This window comes from Stomoxys calcitrans, chromosome 2 (genome assembly GCF_963082655.1).
Source record: "Stomoxys calcitrans chromosome 2, idStoCalc2.1, whole genome shotgun sequence".
Classification (NCBI taxonomy): Eukaryota; Metazoa; Arthropoda; class Insecta; order Diptera; family Muscidae; genus Stomoxys; species Stomoxys calcitrans.
The window spans coordinates 43,689,661-43,716,257 of NC_081553.1; the positions used below are offsets into that span (position 1 = coordinate 43,689,661).

A 26,597-nucleotide genomic window follows, 5' to 3' on the forward strand; every position below is an offset into this window, starting at 1 on the left:
ACAGAGTTCTTCTTGTTTGTTTTCTTTCTCTCCTTCAATATTTCAAGGTATTGCAAACGGCATGACTAGATTATTATACCCCTTTCTCTGGTGGTGGGTAAAAAAACCAACTGTTCATACATCCCTCGTATTTTATATCTTTAGTATAGCCAAAGGATTGTTTTTAAACCGAGTTTTTCTTGTTTCTTTTCTTTCTCTCTTTCAATATTTCAAGATATTACAAACGGAATAACTGGGTTATTATACCCCTTCCTATAGTGGTGGGTATAAAAACCAACTGTTCATACATCCCTCGTATTTTATGTATTTAGTATAGCCAAAGGAATGTTTTTAATCAAAGTTCTTCTTGTTTCTCTCTTGCCTTATTTTGTGTTTGGTTTCGTTAATGAGAATCGATTCTTGTTTTGCCTACAACATACGGGTTATGGTAAAGGGGTACCAGCCCGCCAACTTCTTTTTCTCTGGGCCAGCGCCTTTCTGACTGACATTTTAATCTCTTCAATAGTTTAGCAATAGCGTGTGTCTTCAAAAGTCACAAACAACACATACGATAATTTCAAGACTTAAAGTGGAATATTTTTAGCACACAACTCAATTAAAAGGAGTAAATATTGTGCTTTGATATATGACATCGTTTGTCTTTCCAGCAGCAGTCTGTGCTTAAGCACTTGTTCTTCTACCCCTCTCCGTATTTTTTGCGGGTTTAATAAAAAAAATATGCATTGCCATTTTTATAGCCACCATTGAATGTGTCTGATTTTATATTTCCTCTCTGGTTTTCGAAAATTAATTTATTTTATTGCCTTGGTAGGATTTTGTTTTTGCAGCTGCTCGCACGGCAAAAAGGCAGGAATATTTCAAAGCATTTTTGTATTGCCTCCTTTATCAGAGCAACTCTTTTTTTTTTTGTTTTGCGGTTCATGCAACCAGTTATGCAGTCATTTCATAGTGAATTTATTGTTGGAAGGTGTAAAAGTTGTCGCTCTAGTTTTTATTTCTAAAACGATTTGGCTTTTCTTCGCCATTGCGTTTTTCTTTGCTTGCGTACTTTAAAAATCAATTTATCCCTGGATTATCTGCGTAGAGGGGTGGGGAAGAGGAGCTATGAGAACAGGATGCTCTATGCGATTATTTATTCTGTGCTAACGTGCTAAATTGAATTTCGTTTAGGCAAAGATTTATCACTTGCTTGGGAGTTGTCTGCTGATTTCCTCCCAAAGAAGGAAATCATTTTGGAGTTAGAAGATAAAGCAGCCAGTGGATGGATGATATGGAAGCTAAAAAGAGTTTGAGGCATAGCAAATTCTTAAACTTAAAATATTTTCAAAGTTTGGTAAATGTTTGTTTTATGCTAATTATATTCGAAAGAAGAAAAAGGAGTCAGCAATTTTGCCTTTAGACTGAACTTCATTTCTCTACCCATGCTATCATGCCCTTAGTTGTTTACTCCAAAACCACTTTCTGGTCTCCATCAATGCCTTGGTAGCCACAGCAACTCCACTTTGATTAATTTCAAAACTTTCTTAAAAATAGAACACAAACATTTCTAAGCAATCATGCACACATAATGCATCATAACGTGGCCACCACATATGCTTCCCAGAAACCCTTGTACGAACTCGTTAACACATTTTTGTAGCTTTGATGCTTTGTTTCTTGGCAATTGAGGTCTTAAATAACAATAGCAGACCACCAGCATTCCAATTACTGCAAGTCAAAGCGATGTACAATAGTACCAACCCAATCCAGCCCAACTGGACTAGTCATCACACTCAAGTCCATAGAGCAAGAGAACATCACAGAAAAACAAAAAAATGTCCTCCACTTGGCCATAAATAAGAAAATCTCCAATGACCACAACTTCTTAGTTATTGCGGTAAGCCACATAAGATGCACTTGTGCACTTGGCACTTGGCACTCGGCACTTGGCACTAGGACTCTATACTCCACCTCGTTGGCGGTGATAGCGTGTAGGCCTACAACATAATGTTTTGCACATACAACAACTCGTGTTGCATGGTGATATGCTTTATGTATCCTGTCATATTTAGCTGAAACTATTTTTTCGTCGTCTCACTTTGTGTCCTCTTGTGTGACGTTCCTATTTGCAATGGGCCATAGTCAACTGAGAGATGGTAAAAGCAAGACATTCCACTTTGATTTAGAAACACTCCACTAAATGGACAATCATCCATAAGGAAACTGTCGGCAGCTGCCATTATTTCCACTCATTTGAAGCAGCAGCAGCAACAGCAGCTTCAACAGGCAATAAAGTAATGGAAGGGACATAACAGAGATGATAAACTTCTAAGTATGGTACCAAACCAAAAAAAAAAAATCTTTCTAAAATTTCGATAAAAAAAAATTCGGTGTTTTGGAGAGTGGGGTGGTCCCCCAATCACTAAGCCCTGAAAATATATCAGCAATGTGCTCTATACTCATATATTTGAACCGTATATTGCCATTGGCCTCGAAATTGGATATCAAATTCGTTTTCTAATCTCAAATACCTTTCACTTAAACCCCATATTGAAAAAACCAGCAAATATGTCCGGTTTGGGGTGTGGGCCCTTAAAACTATGAATATCGAGCTCCACTCTCTTGAAGACCCAAATTGTCTTGAAGATCAAATACGTCCTTCTTGGGGGATATTATGGTGGTAGGACGTGCCCTAGACAGTTGATGTCAGATTCATGGTCTACTTCCAAATACCCGTCATTTGAGCTCCATTTTTCCATAGTCGGCAAATATGACCGGTTTGGGGAGTGTTTTGGGGGATAGGGTGGCCACTCAGTGACTTGGCTTTGAAAATATATATCAGATTCGTGTTCTACTCTAAAATAGCTCTTATTTGAGTCTCATATTGTAATGGTCAGCAAATACTTCCCATTTGGTTGTGTTTTGGGGATGGGGTGGCCTCAAAGACACTTTTCCCCAACATTAATATCAGATTCGTACTTTACTTCGAAAGACCTTTCATTTGAGCCCCATATTGCTATGGTTGTAAATTTGTCTTCTTTGGGGCATGTTCTCGGAGCGGCCCCTCCAAACACTTGGTCACACATCTGGATATCAGGTTCGTATTCTACACTCAGATACCTTGTATTTAAGCCCCATATTGCCGTGGTCAGTAAATAAGTCATGTTTGGGGGTGTTTTTTGGGGAAGGAATGGACCCCCAGAAACTTTTTCCCAAATTTGTATATCAGATTCGTATACTACTCGCAAATATCTTTCATGTGAGTCCCATATTGTCATGGTCGGTAAATATGTCCGATTTGGGGTGTTTTGGGGGTTGGGGTGGTCCCCTAACACTTAGTCCGACAATTGGATATCAGATACGTTTTCTTATCCCAAATTCCTTTCATTTAAGTCCCATATTATCGTGATTGGTCTAAATATATGTTTAGTAGGTTTAAGGGTGAAGCGGTCCCCCTAGGTACCCCATCCGAAATTTTGATACCAAATTTTATTTTTAGAGCACTATATGAGAGCACACAAAATTTCGCTTAAATCGCAACACACATCTCCGTGATCTGGCGTTTCTGAAAATTAGGGTAAGGGGGAGGGTCCACCCCCCTTCAGATATCAAAAATTTAAACATTCTTTTACCACGGTATCATTATGCACCAAAATCGGTTCAGCCGTTTCTGAGTCTATAAGGAACACACAAACAAACAAACCTACAAAGAAACACAAATTGATTTTTATATATAAGACTAGCTTAACCGGGGCCGCTCCGATGTTTGGGGGTACGCCCTTAATCACCCCCTTAACTGAACTTTATTTCCGACCATAGCAATATGGAGCTCAAATCAACGGTATTTGGGAGTAAAGAACGAATTTGGTACCTATTTTCAGGGCAAAGTGCCGTTGGCCACCCCAGTCCCAAAACATCCTCCAAATGGTTCATGTTTATCGACTGTGGGACTTGGGAGTGGAGAAGGAATTTGATACTCATATTTGAGTCGAAATGCCTGAGGTGCCATCCCTACCCTACCAAGCCCATCTCATTACTCTAATTTTCAATAATACCAGATCTCGGAGATTGTTAATGCGATTGAAAGGTATTGGAGACTAAAACCATCCACCAAACGGTTCATATTTAACGACTGCGGCAATACGGGGCTCAATCACGACAATATAGAGATCAAACGAAAGATGCTTGAGAGAAAAAAAAAACGAATTTGATATCCAATTGAATAACCATACGTTTGCATTTATAAGCATTAAACTATTTGGGATGGAAATTGATTGATTTTCGGGAAATTTATACTCATTTTTTTGGACAAAGACCTTGGGGTCCACAACACCCTGAAACAGAATTTATTTACCAATCATGCCAATATGGGCCTCATATAAAATGTATTTGAAAGTAGAGTATGAAGCTTATATTTGCTTTGAGGGCCAAGTGTCTGCGTAGCCACCCCACTCCCGAAATACCCCCTAAACCGGAAATATTTACCAAAACGGTAATATAGGTAGAGAAAAAATTTGCCCAGGAACCGTGCAGGGGCAAACTTCTCACACACCAATGAATGGTTTCCGATTCAATAAAACCCAATGAAAAAGGACCTTGTCCCATAGCCGAGTCTGAATGGCGTGCCGCAGTGAGACACCTCTTAGGGGAGAATTTTTTACATAACCATGCATGGCATGGTACCTCGCAAATGTCGCCAGGATTTAAAGGGGTTAACCACTGCTTTAAATTTTTTCGATGTTTTCGACAGGATTTGAACACAGGCGTGCAGCGTCATAGGCGAACATAGGTTACAGTGGCGCGAATTTGATATCCACGGGCATTTTGCCCACACTATAAAAAGATATTAGGGAGTTAAAGAAGGAGCCGCGGAGCTGTCCCGGTTCGGCTAGTATTGTATAAAAAATCTCGACGAAATTTTTTGAGAAAATTAATATTGATAGGCATCCTGCAGACAGTCCAATATGGTTTTGTGGAATTCTGTATATGCAATAACTTGTGAAACATTTACGAAATTTTACGGTTGACAAATGACAACAAACTACCCAAAATCTGACAAACACATAAATGGGAGCTATATCTAAATCTGAATCGATTTTGACCAAACTTTATGGATATTGTGAAAGTCGTCGAAGAAAGCGTTGTACAAAATTTTGGGAAGATTGGTCAATAAATGCGCTTGCAGTGGGTCTAGGAGAAAATTGGGCGATGTATATATATATACGGGAGCTATATTTAAATCTGAACCGATTTCTACGAAATTAACCATTAATATCGCGAGTAATAAGAAAACCTTTCCTGCCGAATTTCGAGAGAATCGGTTAACAAATGATCATTTTATTGCTGTATTACTGCAAATCGGACGAACATATATACGGGAGCTATATCCAAATCTGAACCGATTTCTATGAAATTCACCAGTAATATTGAGAGTCAAGAGAAAATCCTTCCTAGCAAATTTCAAGATAATCGGTCAACAAATGACCATTTTATTGCTGTATTACTGCAAATCGGACGAACATATAAACGGGAGCTATATGCAAATCTGAACCGATTTGTATGAAATTCACCAGTAATATTGAGAGTCAAGAGAAAATCCTTCCTAGCAAATTTCAAGATAATCGGTCAACAAATGACCATTTTATTGCTGTATTACTGCAAATCGGACGAACATATATGTGGGAGCTATATGCAAATCTGAACCGATTTCTATGAAATTTACCAGTAATATTGAGAGTCAAGAGAAAATCCTTCATACCAAATTTCAAAAGAATCGGTTAACAAATGATCATTTTATTGGTGTATTACTGCAAATCGGACGAACATATATATAGGGGCTATATCCAAATCTGAACCGATTTCTATGAAATTTACCAGTAATGTTGGGAGTCATAAGAAAACCCTTCCTACCAAATTTCAAGAGAATCGGTTAACAACTGATCATTTTGTTGCTATATTACTGCAAATCGGACGAACATATATATGGCAGCTATATTCAAATCTGAATCGATTTTTTTCCAATTTCAATAGGCTTGGTCTCCAGGCCGAAAAATATGCCCATACCCAATTTGAAGACGATCGGATGAAAATTGCGACCTGTAGTTTGTACACAAATAAACATGGACAGACGGACGGACACACAGACAGACAGACGGACAGACCGATGGACATAGCTAAATCGAATCAGAAAGTAATTCATTACAGGAATTTATTTTCAAAAAAAAATTGTAAGTATGTAGAAAAATTTCGCTTCAAATAATTATACGAAGTTTTCAGTGGTACCATTCTATTCATACCATTTGTCATCCCTGTTACTCAAAGTAGGTACTGCAAAAAATCGTATCGTTATGTGTTTGCGATTCATAGTGTGTCCATAGCTGTGTTTACACTTGTGGTCTCAGGTGTATTGATGTGAAGCAGCAGTAGGTAGGAAAGTAGTACGACGTATCGTGTCGTACCATCTTTTTGTTCTCTATCTTCTTTTAACTCATTTTAATTACCAAATATGTCATGGTGAAGAAGTTCAACTCAACCCAAGTATTGGCAAGGAGCTATACAAAGAAGTGAATTGGTAGAGCCTACATTGAAAGTCGCAGGCTGCAAACAAAAATAGAAAAAACGCAACGAATTTACACACGCATATCTTCTTTGCAGTGTGCATACAAAAAGGCAATATTAGAAAAACCATAACAAATTAATTAGGAATATAAGTGGAATTTAGCCCAAGGGAAATGGTGGTCGCTGCAAAAACGTCTCTCTCTCTTTATGAAAAAATGTAGCAAACGCCTAATGAAGGCACTAAGATTCCAATTAATTGTTTCATTATTACAAATACTTTATTGATTGCCATAGTGCGTGCAGCACAGCAAGGAATTGAAATAGGAAAGACTGGTTTTTTTTATTCAGATTAATTTTATGGTTAATTAAAAATAAATAAATATGGCTAAAAGAAGACTTCATGACATAAAGGATCATGGAAACAATGTTGCCTTCAATGGCGGTACCTACAGTAATGGAGCAGTTGAGTTGAATAGCTGCGGGAATTGATTGAAAGTGTTTTTTATACCCTACACCACCACTGTGGCTCAGGGTATTATAAGTTTGTGCATTTGTTGGCAACGCTAAAAGGGAAAAGAGGTAGACCCATTGATAAGTATACCGATCGACTCAGAATCACTTTCTGATTCGATTTAGCCATGTCCGTCTGTCCGTATGTGAGTCCATGTATTCTTGTGCAGGTCGTATTTGTTGTCCAATCATCACGAAATTTTGCACATATCACTGTTTTGGTCCGAGGACGGACGCTATTGATTTTGGTAAAAATCGGTTCAGATTTAGATATAGCTGCCATATATAGGCATCGCCCGATTTCCACTTAAGTGACCGTAGTAGCTAAAATTTTCAACCGATCTGTACAAAATTTGGCATGGATTGTTTTCTTACTGATTTTAACATATTGGCAAAATTTTATCCAAATCGGTTCAGATTTAAATATAGCTGCCATATATAGGTATCCCCCGATTTCCACTTAAATGGCCGTAGTAGCTACAATTTCAAACCGATCTGCACAAAATTTGGCATGGATTATTTTGTTATCTATCTTAACATATCTGCTAAATTTCATCAAAATCGGTTCAGATTTAGATAAAGCTCCCATATATATGTATCGCCCGATTTGCACTTAAATGGCCGTAGTAGCTACAGTTTCCAACCGATCTGCACAAAATTTGGCATGGATTGTGTTTTTTCTGATCTTAACATATTTGCTAAATTTCATCAAAATCGGTTCAGATGTAGATATAGCTCCCATATATATGTATCGCCCGATTTGCACTTAAATGGCCGTAGAAACTATAATTTTCAACCGATCTGTACAAAATTTAGCATGGATTGTTTTGTTACTGATTTTTACATATTTGCAAAATTTTATGCAAATCGGTTCAGATTTAGCAATAGCTCCCATATATAGGTATCGCCCGATTTGCACCTATATGGCCGTAATAGCTAAAATTTTCAACCGATCTGCACAAAATTTGGCAGGGATTGTGTTGTTTCTGATCTTAACACATTTGCAAAATTTCCTCAAAATCGGTTCAGATTTAGATATAGCTCCCATGTATATGTATCGTCCGATTTCCACTTATATGGCAGTAATAACAACAAATTTCGAACGATCGGCACAAAATTTGGCACAGATTGTTTTGTTACTGATCTTAACATATTTGTGAAATTTCATCAAAATCGGTTCACTTTTGGGACCAAGTGTCTGGGGGTCTACCACACCCCAAGAAGGATTCTTACTGACCATTGCAAAGTGGGGTTTAACTAAAAGGTACTTGAGTGTAGAAAAATCCATAGGAAAATTGGAATAAATTTTCAACTACAATTACGCAGAAATGTTCAAATTTAGAGTACTTCTCTTCAACATAGCAAAATCGGGCGTAACAGAGCGGGCCGGGCTCAGCTAGTCTTATATATAAAATTCAATTTGTGTTTGTTTGTTTGTTCTGTATAGACTCAAAAACTGCTGAACCGGCTGAACGGCTGAAATTTTCACAGTTTATGTAGGTTGGCCTGGAAGCAAACATAGGCTATATAATTTTTTGATATCGGGAGGGGGGCGGACCCTCCCCCTTACCACAAAAGTACTACCCAAAAATAAAGGTGGAGCGATCGGGACAATATGGGATTCAAATGAAAGGTATTCAAAAGTAAAGTACGACTTTCATAATAAAAGTTGGGTCCAAGTACCTGGGGGGGCCCCCTGTCCCAAAACCCCTTAAAAAAGGTTTATTTGACGATCATGACAATATGGGACTCAAATGAAAGATATTCGGGAGTAGATTACGAATATAGTCAGGAAGAAGAAATATGCTTTATAATTTTTTGATATCGCAAGGGGGCGGACCCTCCCCGTTACCCCAAAAATACCAACCAAAATCACAAGTAGAACGATAAAAACAATATGGATGTCAAATGAAAGGTATTGAAGAGTAGAAAACGAATATGGTATAAAAAATGGGGTCCAAGTACCCAGGAAAACGCCCCAAACCCCAAATTGTCCAAAAACAGACAAAATTGGTCGTCCATATCAATATGGGGCTTAAATGAAAGGTATTCGGGAGTAGATTACGAATTTGGCATACAAAATCAGATCGAAGTGTAGTGGGTTACCCTACCCCCCCCAAAAAACTCCCCAAATGGGCATATGACCCATCATGACTATATGAGACTCGGTTTGTTTGTTTGTTGCGTAGAATCAAAAAAAAAGGAAACATAGGTTATATAATTTTTAGATATGGGATATCCCCCCCTACACCAAAAACGCCACCCAAAACCTAAAGAGGACTGATGGGCACAATATGGGTATCAATTGAAAGGTATTGGAGTCTAGAAAATGAATATCATATTAAATTTTGTGTCCAAGTACCCAGCGGGCCGCCTCAACCCAAAAACTCCTCTTTATGGAAATATTGGACGTACCTATCAATAAGGGACTCAAAGTAGAAGTAACCGGCAGTAGATTACAAATATGACACAAAAAATTAGGTCCAAATAATGGGAGGTCGCCTCACCCCCAAATGGCCCAAAATGGGCATATCAGCCGACCATGGCTATATAGGATTCAAATGAAAGATATTTGGCAGTAGAATAAAAATTACATTAAAATTTGCGTTCAAGTCAAGGTGGCTCTTTTCCTCCTAAAAATACGTCGAATGGATTAATTGACCCATTATGGCAATATGGGTCTCAAATGAAAGGTATAGCAAATTTTGCCCATGAACATTCTACTAAGGAACAGGACAAACTTCTCGCCTATCAATGAGAGCAGTCCGATTCAAGTTTAAGCTCAATGATAAGGAGCCTCCTTTTTATAGCCAAATCCGAATGGCGTGCCGCAGTGCGAAACCTCAAATGGATATATAGACCAATCACGACAATATAGAGCAATGTGTTTGGGGTGGAAATTTCTTGATTTTCGGGAAATTTATATTTTATATTTTCGGGACAAAGACCCTGGGATTTACCCCACCCTCAAACACAACTTATTTACCGATCATGCTATTGTGGGACTCATATGAAATGTTTCTGAAAGTAGAGCACGAATCTTATATTTACTTTGATGGCCAAGTGATTACCCCCGAAATACCCCCTAAATCCGAAATATTTACCAAAACAGGAATATGGGGCTCAAAAGAATGGCATTTTGGGAGTAGAGTAAAAATTTGCCCAGTAACCGAGCAGGGGCAAAACATACATCAACGAGCGCTTTCCGATTCAAGTTGAGTTTATCAACGATAAGGGACCTTTTTTATAGCCGAGTCCGTACAGTGTGCCGCAGTGCGACCCCTCTTTGGGGAGAATATTTTCCATGACAATGCATGGCATGGTACCTCGCAAATGTCGCCTGCATTAAGAGGGGAAAACCACCGCTTTGAATTTTGTTCAAAGTTCTGCCAGTATTCGAACTTAGGCGTTCAGCGTCATAGGCGGACACAGGCAACAGCAGCATGATATCCACATTCAGGGCGAAGTGTCCCCACCCTAAATAGATACTAGAGAGTCAAAGTAGGCGCAGCGTAGTGGGCCCTGTCCAGCTAGTTGATTATATATTGCCCGAATTTATAATTGTAGGGTAGGTGTAGGGTGTTATGTAGTCGACTCTGCCTGACTTTTGCCTTTCTTTACTGGTTTAATTTTTAAATCATTTCTATTAGTAAGCTCCGTATATCTGAGATTTAAAGTAACAAATTTCTTTTTTTTTTTTTGTTTCAGGTACGGTAATTTATAAAGCGAATGCCTAAAACTTTGTATGTATTAAAATTTAAAATTTTTCTTTTAAAAATACTCTAAGTACCCTTCACCAGAGGAACAGCATATAACCAATATTGGCACTTCTGACATCAGGGGGAAAAAGAAAATTAAATTAAAAAAGCAATTGTAAGGAACATTTCAAAGAAATTTTATTTAAACAACATTTCAAAGAAAATTTCTCTTAAGAAAACTTTCCATAACAAAAAAATTTCAATGAATTTTTCGATAAACACAAAATTTCAAATGTTGCATTATGATTTTCTACATCTCAGTCATCGAGTTCAGTTATGTTCAACACCTATGCCACATGTTGCCCAAACAGATTAGTAACTCGAAATAGCTGCCATATAAATCTTTTTCGGATATAACATCTGAAGCCCCCTGTTGCGCTATGACTTTCCACATCTATGTCATCTATTGGTTTGCCCAAAAAGTAATTGCGGATATTTCATATAGTCGGCGTTAACAAATTTTTTCACAGCTTGTGACTCTGTAATTGCATTCTTTCTTCTGTCAGTTATCAGCTGTTACTTTAAGCTTGCTTTAGAAAAAAAGTGTAAAAAAAGCATATTTGATTAAAGTTCATTCTAAGTTTTATTAAAAATGCATTTACTTTCTTTTAAAAAATCCGCAATTACTTTTTGGGCAACCCAATAGTTCGGTTATGTTCAACACCTATGCCATATGTTGCCCTAATCGGTTTGTAACAGAGATAGCTCCCATATAAACCTTTCTCTCGATATTACATCTGAAGCCCCCTGGAGACCACAATTCTGAAACCTGAGACCACGTATCTTAATCCATGCTAACTTTTTCTGACTTCCTAAGGCCTACCCATCCGAAACACTGTTGACACCTTTCCTGATCTCACCACCAAAATTTCAACCAATTCCTACTTTTTATACCCACCACCGAAGGATGGGGGTATATTCATTTTGTCATTCCGTTTGCAACACATCGAAATATCCATTTCCGACCCTATAAAGTATATATATTCTTGATCAGCGTAAAAATCTAAGACGATCTAGACATGTCCGTCCGTCTGTCCGTCTGTCTGTTGAAATCACGCTACAGTCTTTAAAAATAGAGATATTGAGCTGAAATTTTGCACAGCTTCTTTTTTCGTCCATAAGCAGGTTAAGTTCGAAGATGGGCAATATCGGACTATATCTTCATATAGCCCCCATATAGACCGATCCGCCGATTTAGGGTCTTAGGCCCATAAAAGCCACATTTATTATCCGATTTTGCTGAAATTTGGGACAGTGAGTTGTGTTAGGCCCTTTAAAATATTTCTTTAATTTGGTCCAGATCGGTTCAAATTTGGATATAGCTGCCATATAGACCGATTTCTTGATTTATGGTTTTGGGCCCATTTAATGCTCATTTATTGTCCGATGTCGCCGGAATTTGGGACAGTGAGTTAAGTTAAGCCCCTTGACATACTTCTGCAATATCGTACAGATCGGTCCAGATTTGGATATAGCTGTCATATAGACCGATATCTAGGTTTTAGGTTTTGGTGCCATAAAAGACGCATTTATTGTCCGATGTCGCTGAAATTTGAGACAGTGAGTTTGGTTAGGCTCTTTGACTTCCTTCTTCAATTTTGCCCAGATCGGTCCAGATTTGAATATAGCTGCCATATAGACCGATCTCTGGATTAAAGGTTTAGGGCCCATAAAAGAGGCATTTATTGTCCGATTTCGCCGAAATTTGGGACAGTGCTTTGTGTTAGGCTCTTCGACATGTTTATTCAACTCGGCCCAAATCAGTCCAGATTTGGATATAGCTGCCATGTAGGCCGATATCTCGATTTAAAGTCTTGGCCCCATAAAAGGCGCATTTATAATCCGATTTCACTGAAATTTGACACAGTGACTTATGTTCGGCTTTTCGACATACGTGTCGTATATAGTTCAGATCGGTATGAGGTATATGAGTATAAGGTATGAAATTTTTACCGAATTTTGATGAAAGGTGGTTTATATATATACCCGAGGTGGTGGGTATCCAAAGATCGGCCCGGCCGAACTTAACGCCTTTTTACTTGTTAATATTCAAACACGACTCCCAGCTTCTTTGAGTGAAAAATTACAACACTCTTTAAACAAAAAAGGAGATTTCTAGGATTTAATTTCATTTGTTGACCTTAACATAAAACACAGCAAAAAAATACCGTTAACATAGGTAACTTGAGTCCTAAGTCTCGTTTGTGATGCTGGCAGTAAAAGTGGCATCAAAGCAAAAAGAAAGAAAAACCAAACACCCTCACGTTAGGTAGACAAGACAACAACGGCATCATCTGCAGCCAATAAACGTGAATGCCAAGTGCAGCAAGTGCATATGGTCACATGGCTTTATTGCAGCACTTGGCTTGGTTTCGTTCTACCTTGCCATTATTCAACCATAATTTGCAACTCGTATCCGATCCAGTAACTTTATGCTGAACCGTTATAATTGTTTCCTAACAATTGTGGGCTCCAGCATGCCCTTTGGAAGCAAAATCATGGAAATATTTGAAATATTTTGTTACCATTACACTGTCTGTCCTTCTTTCTACTGGGGACCATCCATCCAATTGAGCAACTACTAGCCATCCAAGCATGGTAATTTTCTTTTTCTTCCTCGTCATGGCTGGTGTTGGCGGTTGCATCATTCAGACGCGCCAAAGAACAACAGCCTCCCTCCCAATTGGTTGGTGTTGTTGTTGCTGTTGCTGTTTTTCTTCTTAACTTTCATTTCTATGACCAATAGCAGGAAAAGTGATACCATGCTGGGTATACTGTTGCGTTATTGTTTTGCATTCAATTTCCCTTGAGACCCAAGGGAAATCAATGAGGCAGCCAACACACATGCCTGCTGTTTACATAATCAAATGGTCAAAGTCACTCTCTTTGAAAATTTAAGGTTTCCAATTCCTCTTTGGCAGAGCAGCAGAGTGATCATTCAGCCATTCTGTGCATCTTATAATGGTTCACTTTCAGCAATTTTCTTCGCTTTAACACAAATGCCTGGGGCTAGGGAAAACCACAGAATATATGAGGTAGATTTAATATGGAAGGTTAAAACATGTGGGGAAGGTAACCCTCTAAAGAATTCTAGGGATTTAAGAAATCAAAATGGGAAGATACGCTTTTTATACCCTACACCAATACTGTGGTACAGGGTATTATAACTTTGTGCATTTGTTTGCAACGCTAGGAAAGAGAAGAGCAAGATCGGCTTAGAATCACTTCCTGATTCGACTTAGATATGTCCGTATGTCCGTGGGTCCGTCAGTCTGTCGAAAGCACCCTAACTTCCGAAGGAGTAAAGCTAGCCACTTGAAATTTTGCACAAATACTTCTTATTAGTGTAGGTCGGTTGGTATTGTAAATGGGCCATATCGGTCCATGTTTTGACATAGCTGCCACATAAACCAACCTTGGGTCTTGATTTCTTGAGCCTCCAGAGTGCGCAAGTCTTATTCGATTGGAATGAAATTTTGCACAATGTGTTCTGTTATCATATCCAACAACTGTGCAGAGTATGGTTCAAATCGGATGATGACCGGATATAGCGGCCATATAAACCGATCTTGGGTCTTGACTTCTTGAGCCTCTAGAGGGCGCAATACTTATCCAATTTGAATGAATTTTTGCACGAAGTATTTTGTTATGATATCCAACAACAGTGCCGAGTATGGTTCAAATCGGTCTATAACCTGATATAGCTGTCATATAAATCGATCTTGGGTCTTGACTTCTTGAGCCTGTAGAGGGCGCAATTCTTATCCGATTTGAATGAATTTTTGCACGAAGTATTTTGTTATGATATCCAACAACTGTGCTAAGTATGCTCCAAATCGGATGATGACCGGATATAGCTGACATATAAACCGATCTTGGGTCTTAACTTCTTGAGCCTGTAGAGGGCGCAATTCTTATCCGATTTGAATGAATTTTTGCACGAAGTATTTTGTTATGATATCCAACAACTGTGCTGAGTATGGTTCAAATCGGATGATGACCGGATATAGCGGCCATATAAACCGATCTTGGGTCTTGACTTCTGGAGCCTCTAGAGGACGCAATTCTTATCCCATTGGAATGAAATTTTGCACGACATATTTTGCTATGACTTCCATCAACTGTGCCGAGTATGGTTCAAATCGGATGATGACCGGATATAGCTGCCATATAAACCGATCTTGGGTCTTGACTTCTTGAGTCTCTAGAAGGCGCAATTCTTATCCGATTTGAATGAATTTTTGCACGAAGTATTTTGTTATTTTATCCAACAACTGTATTGAGTATGGTTCAAATCGGTCCATAATCTCATATAGCGGCCATATAAACCGATCTTGGGTCTTGACTTCTTGAGCCTCTAGAGGGCGCAATTCTTATCCGATTTGAATGAAATTTTGCACGAAGTGTTTTGTTATGATATGCAACAACTGTGCTGAGTATGGTTCAAATTGGATGATGACCGGATATAGCGGCCATATAAACCGATCTTGGGTCTTGACTTCTTGAGTCTCTAGAGGGCGCAATTCTTATCCCATTGGAATGAAATTTTGCACGACGTGTTTTGTTATGATATCCAACAACTGTGCCAAATAGGGTTCAAATCGGTTCATAACCTGATATAGCTGCCGTATAAACCGATCTTGGGTCTTGACTTCTTGAGCCTTTAGTGCGCAATTCTTATCCGATTTGAATGAAATTTTGCACGACGTGTTTTGTTATCATATCCAACAACTGTGCCGAGTATGGTTCAAATCGGTCCATAATCTCATATAGCGGCCATATAAACCGATCTTGGGTCTTGACTTCTTGAGCCTCTAGAGGGCGCAATTCTTATCCGATTTGAATGAATTTTTGCACGAAGTGTTTTGTTATGATATCCAACAACTGTGCTGAGTATGGTTCAAATCGGATGATGACCGGATATAGCTGCCATATAAACCGATCTTGGGTCTTGACTTCTTGAGTCTCTAGAGGGCGCAATTCTTATCCGATTTGAATGAATTTTTGCACGACATGTTTTGCTATGACTTCCATCAACTGTGCCAAATAGGCTTCAAATCGGTTCATAACCTGATATAGCTGCCATATAAACCGATCTTGGGTCTTGACTTCTTGAGCCTCTAGACGGCGCATTTCTCGTCCGATTGGACTGAAATTTCTCACGTAGTGTTTTGATATCACTAACAACAACTGTGCCAAATAGAGTTCAAATCGGTTCATGACCAGATATAGCTGCCATATAAACCGATCTGGGATCTTGACTTCTTGAGCCTCTAGAGAAGGGAAATTTTTTCTTAAAGAAAAATTTTCCTTCAGAGGCAGCTTTACAACGTAAGGAGAAATTTCAAGAAAGTTTTCAAAATTCCAAAAATTTTATGGATTAAAAATATTTTTGGGGAAAAGTGAATACTGCACTTGGCATACTTCCCCTTTTTACCATTCCCATAGCAGCAAAAGTCTATTGGCGCCACTAAAAACATACTTGAATTTTATCATTTCCCTCTTAAACCCAAAACCCCGACCAAAACAAGAGTTCACAGCCAAAGTGCTCCTCAAGACATTTACAAAGAACCATCGCAACATGTTACCTTCTTTTGTTGATGAAATCTGCAGATCAAATGGCAAACAAAAAAAAGGCGGAACAAGAGCAAAAGCGTCCATAATCTCTTGGCCAGAAATCTAAGATAAAAGAGTACTTTCTTTGGAAAGAAATGAAAAGAAAACGAAAAAAGCAACTTCAATGTTTATGTTTGTTCTCTGAGTACCGTTGACAAACACAAAACTTTTCGTTTCCTTTAACCCTGAATAGCGAGCAGCATGCCCATGACCTTTTCTTGGTACTTTACTGGTTAAAGGAAAAAAGTAAGAAAATGTTTAGCATAAGTTAGAGAACATGATAAAAATGCTTCTTCAGTGGTGGGGTCGTCTTTATAAATTACATGTAAGACATTTAACAGACTATATTTTGAGGAAGTCATTGCACTTTCTCACGTTTCATTGTAGAGAGACTGTTTTATGCAATTTGAATTTGAACTTGGTCTTTGTCATTGTAATAGCAATTAAAACTTTTAGGTGTTTTATTCACAGAAAATGAGAGTTAAGAATACATGAGATAAGACTTTAAAATTAAATAAGACCCTAGAGCGGTTTATATAGCAGCTATATCAGGTTATGAACCGATCTGAATCATACTTAGCACAGTTTTTGAAAGACATAACAAAAAAAATCATGCAAAATTTCAGCCAAATCGGATAAAAATTGCGCCCTCTAGAGGCTCAAGAAGTCAAGACCCCAGATCGGTTTATATGGCATCTATATCAGGTTTTGGAACGATTTGAACTATTCTAAGCACAGTTATTGGAAGTCACAACAAAACACCTCATGCAAAATTTCAAGCAAATCGGATAACAATTGCGCCCTCTAGAGGCTGAAGTAGTCAAAACCCCAGATAGGTTTATATGGCAGCTATATCAAGTTATGGACTGATTTCAACTATACTTGGAACAGTTACTGGAAATCATAACAAATCACCTCATGCACAAATTCAGCCAAATCGGATAAGAATTGCGCCCCCTAGTAGCTCAAGAAGTCAGGATCCAAGAACGATTTATATGACAGCTATATCAGGTAATGCGCCGCTGGAGGGCGCAATTCTCATGCGATTTGGCTGAAATTTCGCATAAGGTGTTTTGTTATCACTTTCAACAACTGTGCTAAGTGTGGCGCAAATCGGTAAATAACATGATATAGCTGTCATATAAACCGATCTGGAATCTTGACATCTTGAGCCTCTAGAGGGCACAATTCTCATCCTATTTGGAAGAAATTTTGTACAACGGCTTCTCTCATGACTATAAACACACTTGTCTAAAATAGTCTGAATTGATCAATAGCTTCATACGGCTCCCATATAAACCGATCTCCCGATTTTGCTTCTCGAGCCCCTACAAGGCGCAATTCTTATCTGAATGAACTGAAATATTATAAAATGACTTCTATTGGGTTGCCCAAAAAGTAATTGCGGATTTTTCATATAATATTGCATTCTTTCTTCTGTCAGTTATCAACTGTTACCTTTAGCTTGCTTTGGAAAAAAAGTGTAAAAAAGTATATTTGATTAAAGTTCATTCTAAGTTTTATTAAAAATGCATTTACTTTCTTTTAAAAAATCCGCAATTACTTTTTGGGCAAACCAATACAATTTTCAACATTCATTTATGGTCCGAATCGGACTATAACTTGATATAGCTCCAATAACATAACATTTCTTATTCATTATTCTTTGTTTGCCTAAAAAGAGATACCGCGCACAGAACTCGACAAATGCGATTCATGGTGGAAGGTATGTAAGATTCGTCCCGGCCGAACTTTGCACGCTCTTACTTGTATTTTGTTAAACCAAAACTACTTTTCCTTTGTTAGTTTTATAATGTTCGCTATTTAAACGATTTAACACAATCAAATATAAAAAAAGAAAAATACACAGAGCATAAAAGATAATAAAAAATAACAAAGATGTATTATTAAATTTTATTAGTCATAGAGCCATGGATATGCATCATCCTCTTTTGCTACAATTGGAGGGTTGTTCTCCATTTAGATGGCATTGTGTAAATAAAACATGTAAATTTCCTTTGAAAGAACCTTGGCAATGCTAAGTAAGCTGCACTTCTAAGGTATTTGCTTTATACACGGAGAAAAATATTAAAAAAAATAATATTTTAAATTAAAAACAAGTAAGAGTGTGCTATGTTCGGCCGGGCCGAATCTTATATACCCTCCACCATGGATCGCAGAAGTCAAGTTTCCCGATCGGTTTATATGACTGCTATATCAGAATATGTACCAATTTGCGCCATATTTAGCACAGTTTTTGGAAGTGATATGAAAACACAACGTGCAAAATTTCAGTCAAATCGGACGGGAATTGCGCCCTCTAGAGGCTCAAGAAGTCAAGATCCAATATCGGTTTATATGACAGCTATACCAGATTATGAACCTAAACAAAATTTCCGTCAAATTGGACGAGAATTGCGCCCTCTAGAGGCCCAAGAAGCCAAAACCCAAGATCGGTTTATATGGCAGCTATATCAAAACGTGGACCGATTTGGCCCATTTACAATCCCAACCGACCTACACTAATAAGAAGTATTCGTGCAAAATTTTAAACGGCTAGCTCTACTCCTTCAAAAGTTAGCGTGCTTTCGACAACTTTCAGTTCCTACCGTTGAACCATCCAGATCGCTTTAAAAAGCTGTTTTTGATAAATATTGTATTGCAATATCGATATTGTTAAAATGCCACAAACCAGCAGGCGTAGTATCGCAAATAAGCGTTTAGTTTGCAGTGAGTGTAAACTAGAAATTGAAGAAAACGAAGGAACAATAGATTGCGATAAATGCAACAAAAGCTTCCATGCAGTTTGTACGAAGTTAAACAAAAAAGAATTCAACCACCTATTAGTGCATGAAGAAGAAGAATATGTGTGTCATATCTGCGATGGAAACAAAAGAAACAAAAATAATAACCAATCAGCCAGCAACCAAAAAAACAACAACAACGCATCCATAACAACTGAGCTAAATGCAATGCGAGAAGAGATGAGAAATCAGCTGAGTGCGATGAATGAGACCATGAATTTTATGTCGAAGCAATATGATGACATTTTGAAGAACGTAGCGGAAAACAAAAAGAAAATAGAAATTGTTCAAAAAGAAAATAAGGCGTTAAAAGCTGAAGTCGAGGTTTTAAAAACATCTGTTAAATTTCTTAATGACCAAAGGGTGCAGAATGATTGCGTTATCACTGGTGTGAAGTCAAATGCAAACCAGTCGGCTGTGGATACAGTTGTTAAGCTTTCCACCGATGTTGGTGTTGCAATGCAGCCTGCAGCAATTGCTGATGCTTATTTTTTGAATGGAAAAGGAGGCAGTCAAACAGTAGTCGTTAAGTTTAATTCAAAAAGTGAAAAGTCAAAACTTATGGCAATTAAACCGAAATTAAAGGAACAAGAGGAAACCAAAAACATTTTTGTGAATGACTACTTAAGCAGAGAAACAATGAGCCTATTTAAATATGCAAAAGCTTTGAAGAGTGTGGGATTTAGAGCAGTGTACACAAGTGGATCTAGAGTTTTTGCTAAAAGAGGAGAGTTATCTAAGCCGAGATTAATTAAAAATGAAGATGATGTCGATAAATTATTACGTGAAGCTGCAACATTTAAACCAAATCAACGACGTTCGGTTCATGTTCAAAATGTTGATGAGGGTTCAGATAATGACTATGAGTCGCCATCCTAAAATTGGTAGATATTTAATACCTTTTTCTTAAATTTTTTGTTTAAATTAATTTCTCTATTTTATAATGTCAAATAATTATTTTTCAAGCATAAATTCTTTCAATTCAGCAAGCAATTTAAATATAAATCATTTTAATATTTTATCTGTGAATATCAGAAGCATATCTTCAATTGCGAAATTTAACAAATTTCGGTCTTTAATTAGTAGCTTACGCATATTACCTGCAGTTCTTGCTGTTCAAGAGACTTGGTTTAGTAGCGATGTTGCACAAATTTACAACATACCAGGCTATAAAGTCATACATTGTTGCCGATCCGACGGATATGGTGGTACTTCGGTATTTATAAGGGAGCATCTACAAGTTTTAGACGTACAATGTGAAAGTTTGGGTTTTATAGATTCTATTGTTTTAAAGCTAAGTGACTTTAAAATCCAAGGGAAACCTCTTGCCATCGTCTCGTATTATAAATCACCAAAATGCAACAGATTAAATTTTATGAATTTTTTGGAGAAAATACTAAATTTGTATGCTAGAAATCCAATAGTTTTTTTCGGTGATGCGAATATAGATGCACTCGATGTGTCTTTTGATGATGTTTCCAATATGCTGCTAAATTTTGATTTGAGAAATTGTCACACTTTGGTGACGCGGCCCCATAGTAACGCAAGTCTTGACCATGTTTACACCAATGTTAGAAATCCCTTAAGTATTTATTCCGTAGAATGTAATTTGAGTGATCATAACATTATATTTTGTGCTATTGATTCCATTTATCAGATTCAAAACGCCGTACAAAATGTTTTTTCTAAATGTGATTATGAAATGTTAAAGAGATCAGCCGAAGGAAGTTTTGGATCATTTTCCTGCATCGGTGACCCATCGGTAGATGCAGAAAATTTGATAGGGCACATTCAATTGGCGATTGATAACTCAACGATTTCAAGAGATCGCAGTACATCACTTAGATCTAAAATATCTCCTTGGCTTAATGGGAATTTACTCAAACTGATAGAATACAAGAATCGACTACTGAAACTAAGAAGAAGGGATCGGAATAATATTCGTATAAATAGTCAACTGAAAGGGATAAGCAAAGTTATTCGAAAGGCCCACAAGGAATCTATGAATAATTATTATGTTGTTAACTTAAAAAATTTCCAGAATGATTCGAAAAGAACTTGGAGATTCTTGAATGACACTTTAGGGAGAAATTGTGAAAAGGACATTAATTTTGCTGACAGTGCTGGTAATTCTTTGGACAATGATCTGGATAAAGCTGAGATAATGAACCAACATTTTTTGAAGTCAGTTCAGGACTTGAAACGTGCAATTCCAGTTGAACAGTCTGATCACTTTAATTCTTTGGGTACATTGGCACACTACCAATGTTTATTCACACTGCGTTATACTACTCTTGAAGAGATTGAAATAGAAATATCAAATTTATCATTGAATAAAAGTTGTGGACATGATAGGGTCTCCTCAAAGGCGATAAAGGTATGTACTAGGAATATCGCGCCGCACCTGGTTGACATATTTAATAGCATGGTTGATACGAAAATGTATTCTGACATTTTGAAAATCCATAGGGTTATTCCAATACCAAAGGGGAAAAAAACTCTAGGTATTAATAACTTCCGACCGATATCAGTGTTACCAGTCGTTAATAACATTTTTGAAAGGATTATTGGTCGTCAAATTTCTATATACTTCGAGACCAATAATATTCTATGTGACAATCAGTTCGGGTTCAGGAAAGGTTGTGGAACCGAGGAAGCGGTAGTCAATGTCCAAAATTATATGTGTAATTTATTGGATAAAGGTAACACCGGCGTTGTTGGTATTTTCTTCGATTTATCGAAAGCCTTCGACATGATTGAACATGACATTCTTTTGGGAAAACTGGGATATTATGGTATTTGTGGCAATGAATTAGAATTGTTTGCTTCTTATTTGCGAAATAGGAAACAATTTGTTCAGGTACAGGACTGCAAGAGTGAACTGGCTTCAGTGGATTATGGAGTGCCTCAAGGTAGTGTATTAGGCCCCCTACTGTTTTTGACATACATAAATGACCTGAATAAATTACAATTGACCGGTAAATTATTTATGTACGCCGACGACTTGTGTTTGTTATATCCGTATAAACTAGAATCGACTGCAAGGTGCTATATAGAGCGTGATGTTGCACTTGTATTTGAATATATGCGAATCAATAGACTTTTTATTAATCGGTCGAAAACGAAATTAATACGCTTTCGTCCTCAAAGAAATTTTGAGCCAGGATTTAACATTAGAGTTGACGGTCAAGAATTGCAGGAAGTTAACTCGATAAAATATTTGGGTATCTACTTGCAATCAAATCTCACCTGGGACATGCACATTAGATACCTAAAATCGAAACTGTCTTCCGTTATTGGTATATTGTTTAAATTTAGGTACGCCTTTGATCACAACACGAAATTTCTTTTATATCAATCCTTAATTCAAAGCCAACTGAATTATATGGCAATTATTTATGGATATAGGCAAAGTTCAGAGCTGAGGTCTTTGCAGCGACTCCAAAATAAATCTTTGAAATGTGTGGCAGGCGTGCCACTCAGTTATCCGACGCGTTCTTTATTTTGCAACCTTTTTCCCAATGTATTACCTGTACATGGTATTTATAAATTCCAAACAATTCTTTACGTTTACAAATGTTTGAACAACATAGGTCATCATACAATTTGCTTTAGGAGAAATCAAAATTCATTTAATACGAGAAATAATCAACTTTTGCGAATACCGTTATGCCGCACGGAGACAACAAAGCAACGTATTGAATTTTCCGGCTCCAACGAATTTAATAATTTGCCAAATGCTGTTAAATCATGTACTAGAATTTCTATATTCAAGATGTTGTTAAAAGAACACATTTTATTGAACCTTGACAATCTTTTGTAAACAATTCGGTAATAAACTATGCTTCTGGTATATAAATAATCATATAAAAACTCATTTCGTATAACTTTGCTTCACTATATATATATGCAAGATTTTCTTTTGTCTTTAAAATATGTATAAACATAAAAAAATTTTCATTATTTTGTAAGAACCAGCCAACTAGCCTCTGTAATGCCTTTTGGCGCTGAGGCACTAATATAATTTTGTAATAAATATATTTAATGAATTAATAAACAAAAAAAAAAAAAAAAAAAAAAAAAAAAAAAAGTAAAGAGAAGTTAAGTTCGGCGGAATACCTTATGACCTATAGCAGCTATATCGAAATATGATCCGATTTGGACCAAATACTAATAAGTACAAGTAATTGTTCAATTGTTTACAACAAAATATTGATCTGTTTAGTAGATCTATCTAAAAATAAACCGATCTAAACCATATACGACATGGATGTCGAAAAGTTTAACATAAGTCACTGTGTCAAATTTCAGTGAAATCGGACTATAAATGCGCATATTATGGGGGCCAAGGCTTCAAATCGAGATATCGGTCTATATGACAGCTATATCCTAATCTGGACCGATTTGGGCCGAGTTGCAGAAAAACGTCGAAAAGCCTACCACAACTCACTGTCCCCAATTTCGGCGAAACCGCAACATCGGACAATAAATGCACCTTTTATGGGCCCAATACCTTAAATCGAGAGATCGGTCTATATGGCAACTATATCCAAATCTGGACCGATCTAGGCCAAATTGCAGAAAGATGTTAAGGGGACTAACACAACTCACTGTTCGGCGACATCGGACAATAAATGCGCCTTTTATGGGCCCAAGACCTTAAATCGAGAGATCGGTCTATATGGCAACTATATCCAAATCTGGACCGATTTAGGCCAAATAGCAGAAAGATGTCAAGGGGCCTAACGCAACTCACTGTCTCAAATTTCAGCAAAATTGGATAATAAATGTGGCTTTTATGGGCCTAAGACCCTAAATCGGCGGATCGGTCTATATGGCAGCTATATCTAAATATAGTCCAATCTGAACCATATTTGGGTGAGATGTTGGTAGGCCTAAAACTACACACTATGTTAAATTTCAGCAAAATCGGATAAAAAATAAAGTTTTTATGCGCTTCAGACCCTTTATCGGGAGATCGGTCTATGGGCAGCTATATCTAAATATAGTCCGATGTGAACCATATTTGGGTCAGATGCTGATAGGCCTAAAACTACACACAATGTTAAATTTCAGCAAAATCGGATAAAAAATAAAGCTTTTATGGGCTTCAGACCCTTTATCGGGAGATTGGTCTATGTGGCAGCTACATCTAAATATAGTCCGATCTGAACCATATTTGGGTCCTACGTTAGGAGACCTTAGAGTACTCACCGTTTTAAATTTCAGGGAAATCAGTTAAGAAAAAAAGCTTTTATGGTCTTCAGACCCTTTTTCGGGAGACGGGTCTATATGGTGGCTATATCTAAGTACAGTCCGATCTGAACCATATTTAGGTCAGATGTCGGGAGCCTTGAAATAACCCACTGTTGCAAATTTCAGCGAAATCTGGTAATAAATAATGCTTTTATGGCCTTCAGACCCTTTATCGGGAGATCGGTCTATATGGCAGCTATATCTAAATATAGTCCAATGTGAACCATATTTGGGTCGGATGTCAGAAGACTTAATACAAGTCACTGTGTAAAATTTCGACGAAATCGGGTAATAAATAAAACTTTTATGAGCTTCAGACCCTTAATCAGTAAATCGGTCTATATGACACCGATATCTAAATATACTCTAATTCAAACCATATTTGAGTCGGATGTCGGGATGCTTAGAACAAGTCCCCGTTTCAAATTTCAGTGAAATCGGGTAACTCAGTTATAAAAATTTCAGCGAAATCGGGTAATAAATAAAGCTTTTATGGGCTTCAGACCTTTTATCGGGAGATCGGTCTATATGGTAGCTATATCTAAATATAGTCCGATCTGAACCATATTTGGGTCAGTTGTCGGGAAGCCTTAAGCTACTCACTGTTTCAAATTTTAGCAAAATTGGATGAAAAATTAGACCCTTTATCGGAAAATCGGTCTATATATAGCAGCTATATCCAAATATTGTCCGATTTAAGCCAAAAAATAACTCCAAAGAAAGGAATGGCTAACAAAGTAATTATCCCTTAAGGCAAAGTTTCTAAAACATAAAAAAATTTTAAAGAATCGGGTAACTCAGTTATAAAAATTTCAGCGAAATCTGGTAATAAATAAAGCTTTTATGGGCTTCAGACCCTTTATCGGGAGATCGGTCTATATGGTAGCTATAGCTAAATATAGTCCGATCTGAACCATATTTGGGTCAGTTGTCGGGAAGCCTTAAGCTATTCACTGTTTAAAATTTCAGCAAAATTGGATGAAAAATTAAACCCTTTATCGGAAAATCGGTCTATATATAGCAGCTATATCCAAATATGGTCCGATTTAAGCTAAAAAATAACTCCAAAGAAAGGAATGCCAAACAAAGTAGTTTTCTCTTAAGGCAAAGTTTTTAAAACATTAAAAAATTTTTAAAGAATTTCATTTAAATCCAAAATTTATGAATTTAAATTTTTAGAAAAAATTATTTTACTTCTTGCAAAGCTAAATTTTCAAGAAGGTGTAAGAACTCTCCTTATTCTAAATGGTTTTGGTTCTTTATGTTGCAACTGCTCTTTTTCGCCGTGTAATCTTCTTCTCTCGTTTAAAAAACTTTTTAGAGTATCAGTTTTTTTCAATTTCTTAACAAAAAAAAAAAAAAACAAACAATGGCTAGACTATGTTGGCCATCACTAATGTTGTAGGCCCCATCATCATCATGGTCTTCCTCCATTGGCCATAGTCGCCTTTTATCCGCAGGATTGTATTGTTTGTTATGTGCCTTAGTTTCCTTTCATCCGTTCCACTTGCCGTGTGGAAATAAGCAGAGCCGCCTGATATCACTATTACACACACACACACACACATGCACACAGAGTATGAGAGATGTTGCCTTCTTGGTGTGCCGCCTTACTTTCCTCTCGTTTTTTTTAAGAGTCCCTTCTTCGTTTGGTTGTTTGTTCCATAATATTTACTTTGGCAAATTACATGCATGCAACATGTGGCTATTTGGCTTTAGATGCCATTGCCATTGCTGTTGCATACAATAAACATTAAAATTTATGACTTTTTATGGAATGTTTATTTGTTGATGATGGCATACGTTGTGGTGATGGTGATATGTTGGATCTTGGATTTCTTTTTAAAGAGTTCAGTTCTTTTTTTCGGAAACTGTGAAAATCAATCTGACCGCCATCACTTCAGACACTGATTGGAGTGGAGGATTCTCTGCAGATTAAAACAATTTATTAGGGGACAATTTTTCTAAACGCATTTTTCCACAATGGCTTGAAGGACTAGGTGATTTGCATGAGGCTCTAGCTGATTTGCATTGAATATTCCATTTAGAAAAGGAAATGAGGAAATAAATATTCTTCCCTGGAAAAAAGCACTTTGCATGCTATATGTGCTTATAT

General features: G+C 37.2%; 2 protein-coding genes across 5 annotated transcripts in view; one reads left to right on the top strand and one right to left on the bottom strand.

The window, feature by feature from the left end:
- LOC106093040 (autophagy-related protein 16) overlaps positions 1 to 26,597 on the bottom strand; it is a 552,907-nt gene that overhangs the window by 338,144 nt on the left and 188,166 nt on the right. The window lies entirely within an intron of this gene.
- Positions 21,978 to 26,597, top strand: part of LOC106091383 (uncharacterized) — a 152,402-nt gene continuing 147,782 nt past the window's right edge. The window contains exon 1 of the mRNA XM_059363191.1: positions 21,978 to 22,203. Coding sequence (XP_059219174.1) covers positions 21,978 to 22,203 — 226 coding nt within the window. The remainder of the gene's footprint in view (positions 22,204 to 26,597) is intronic.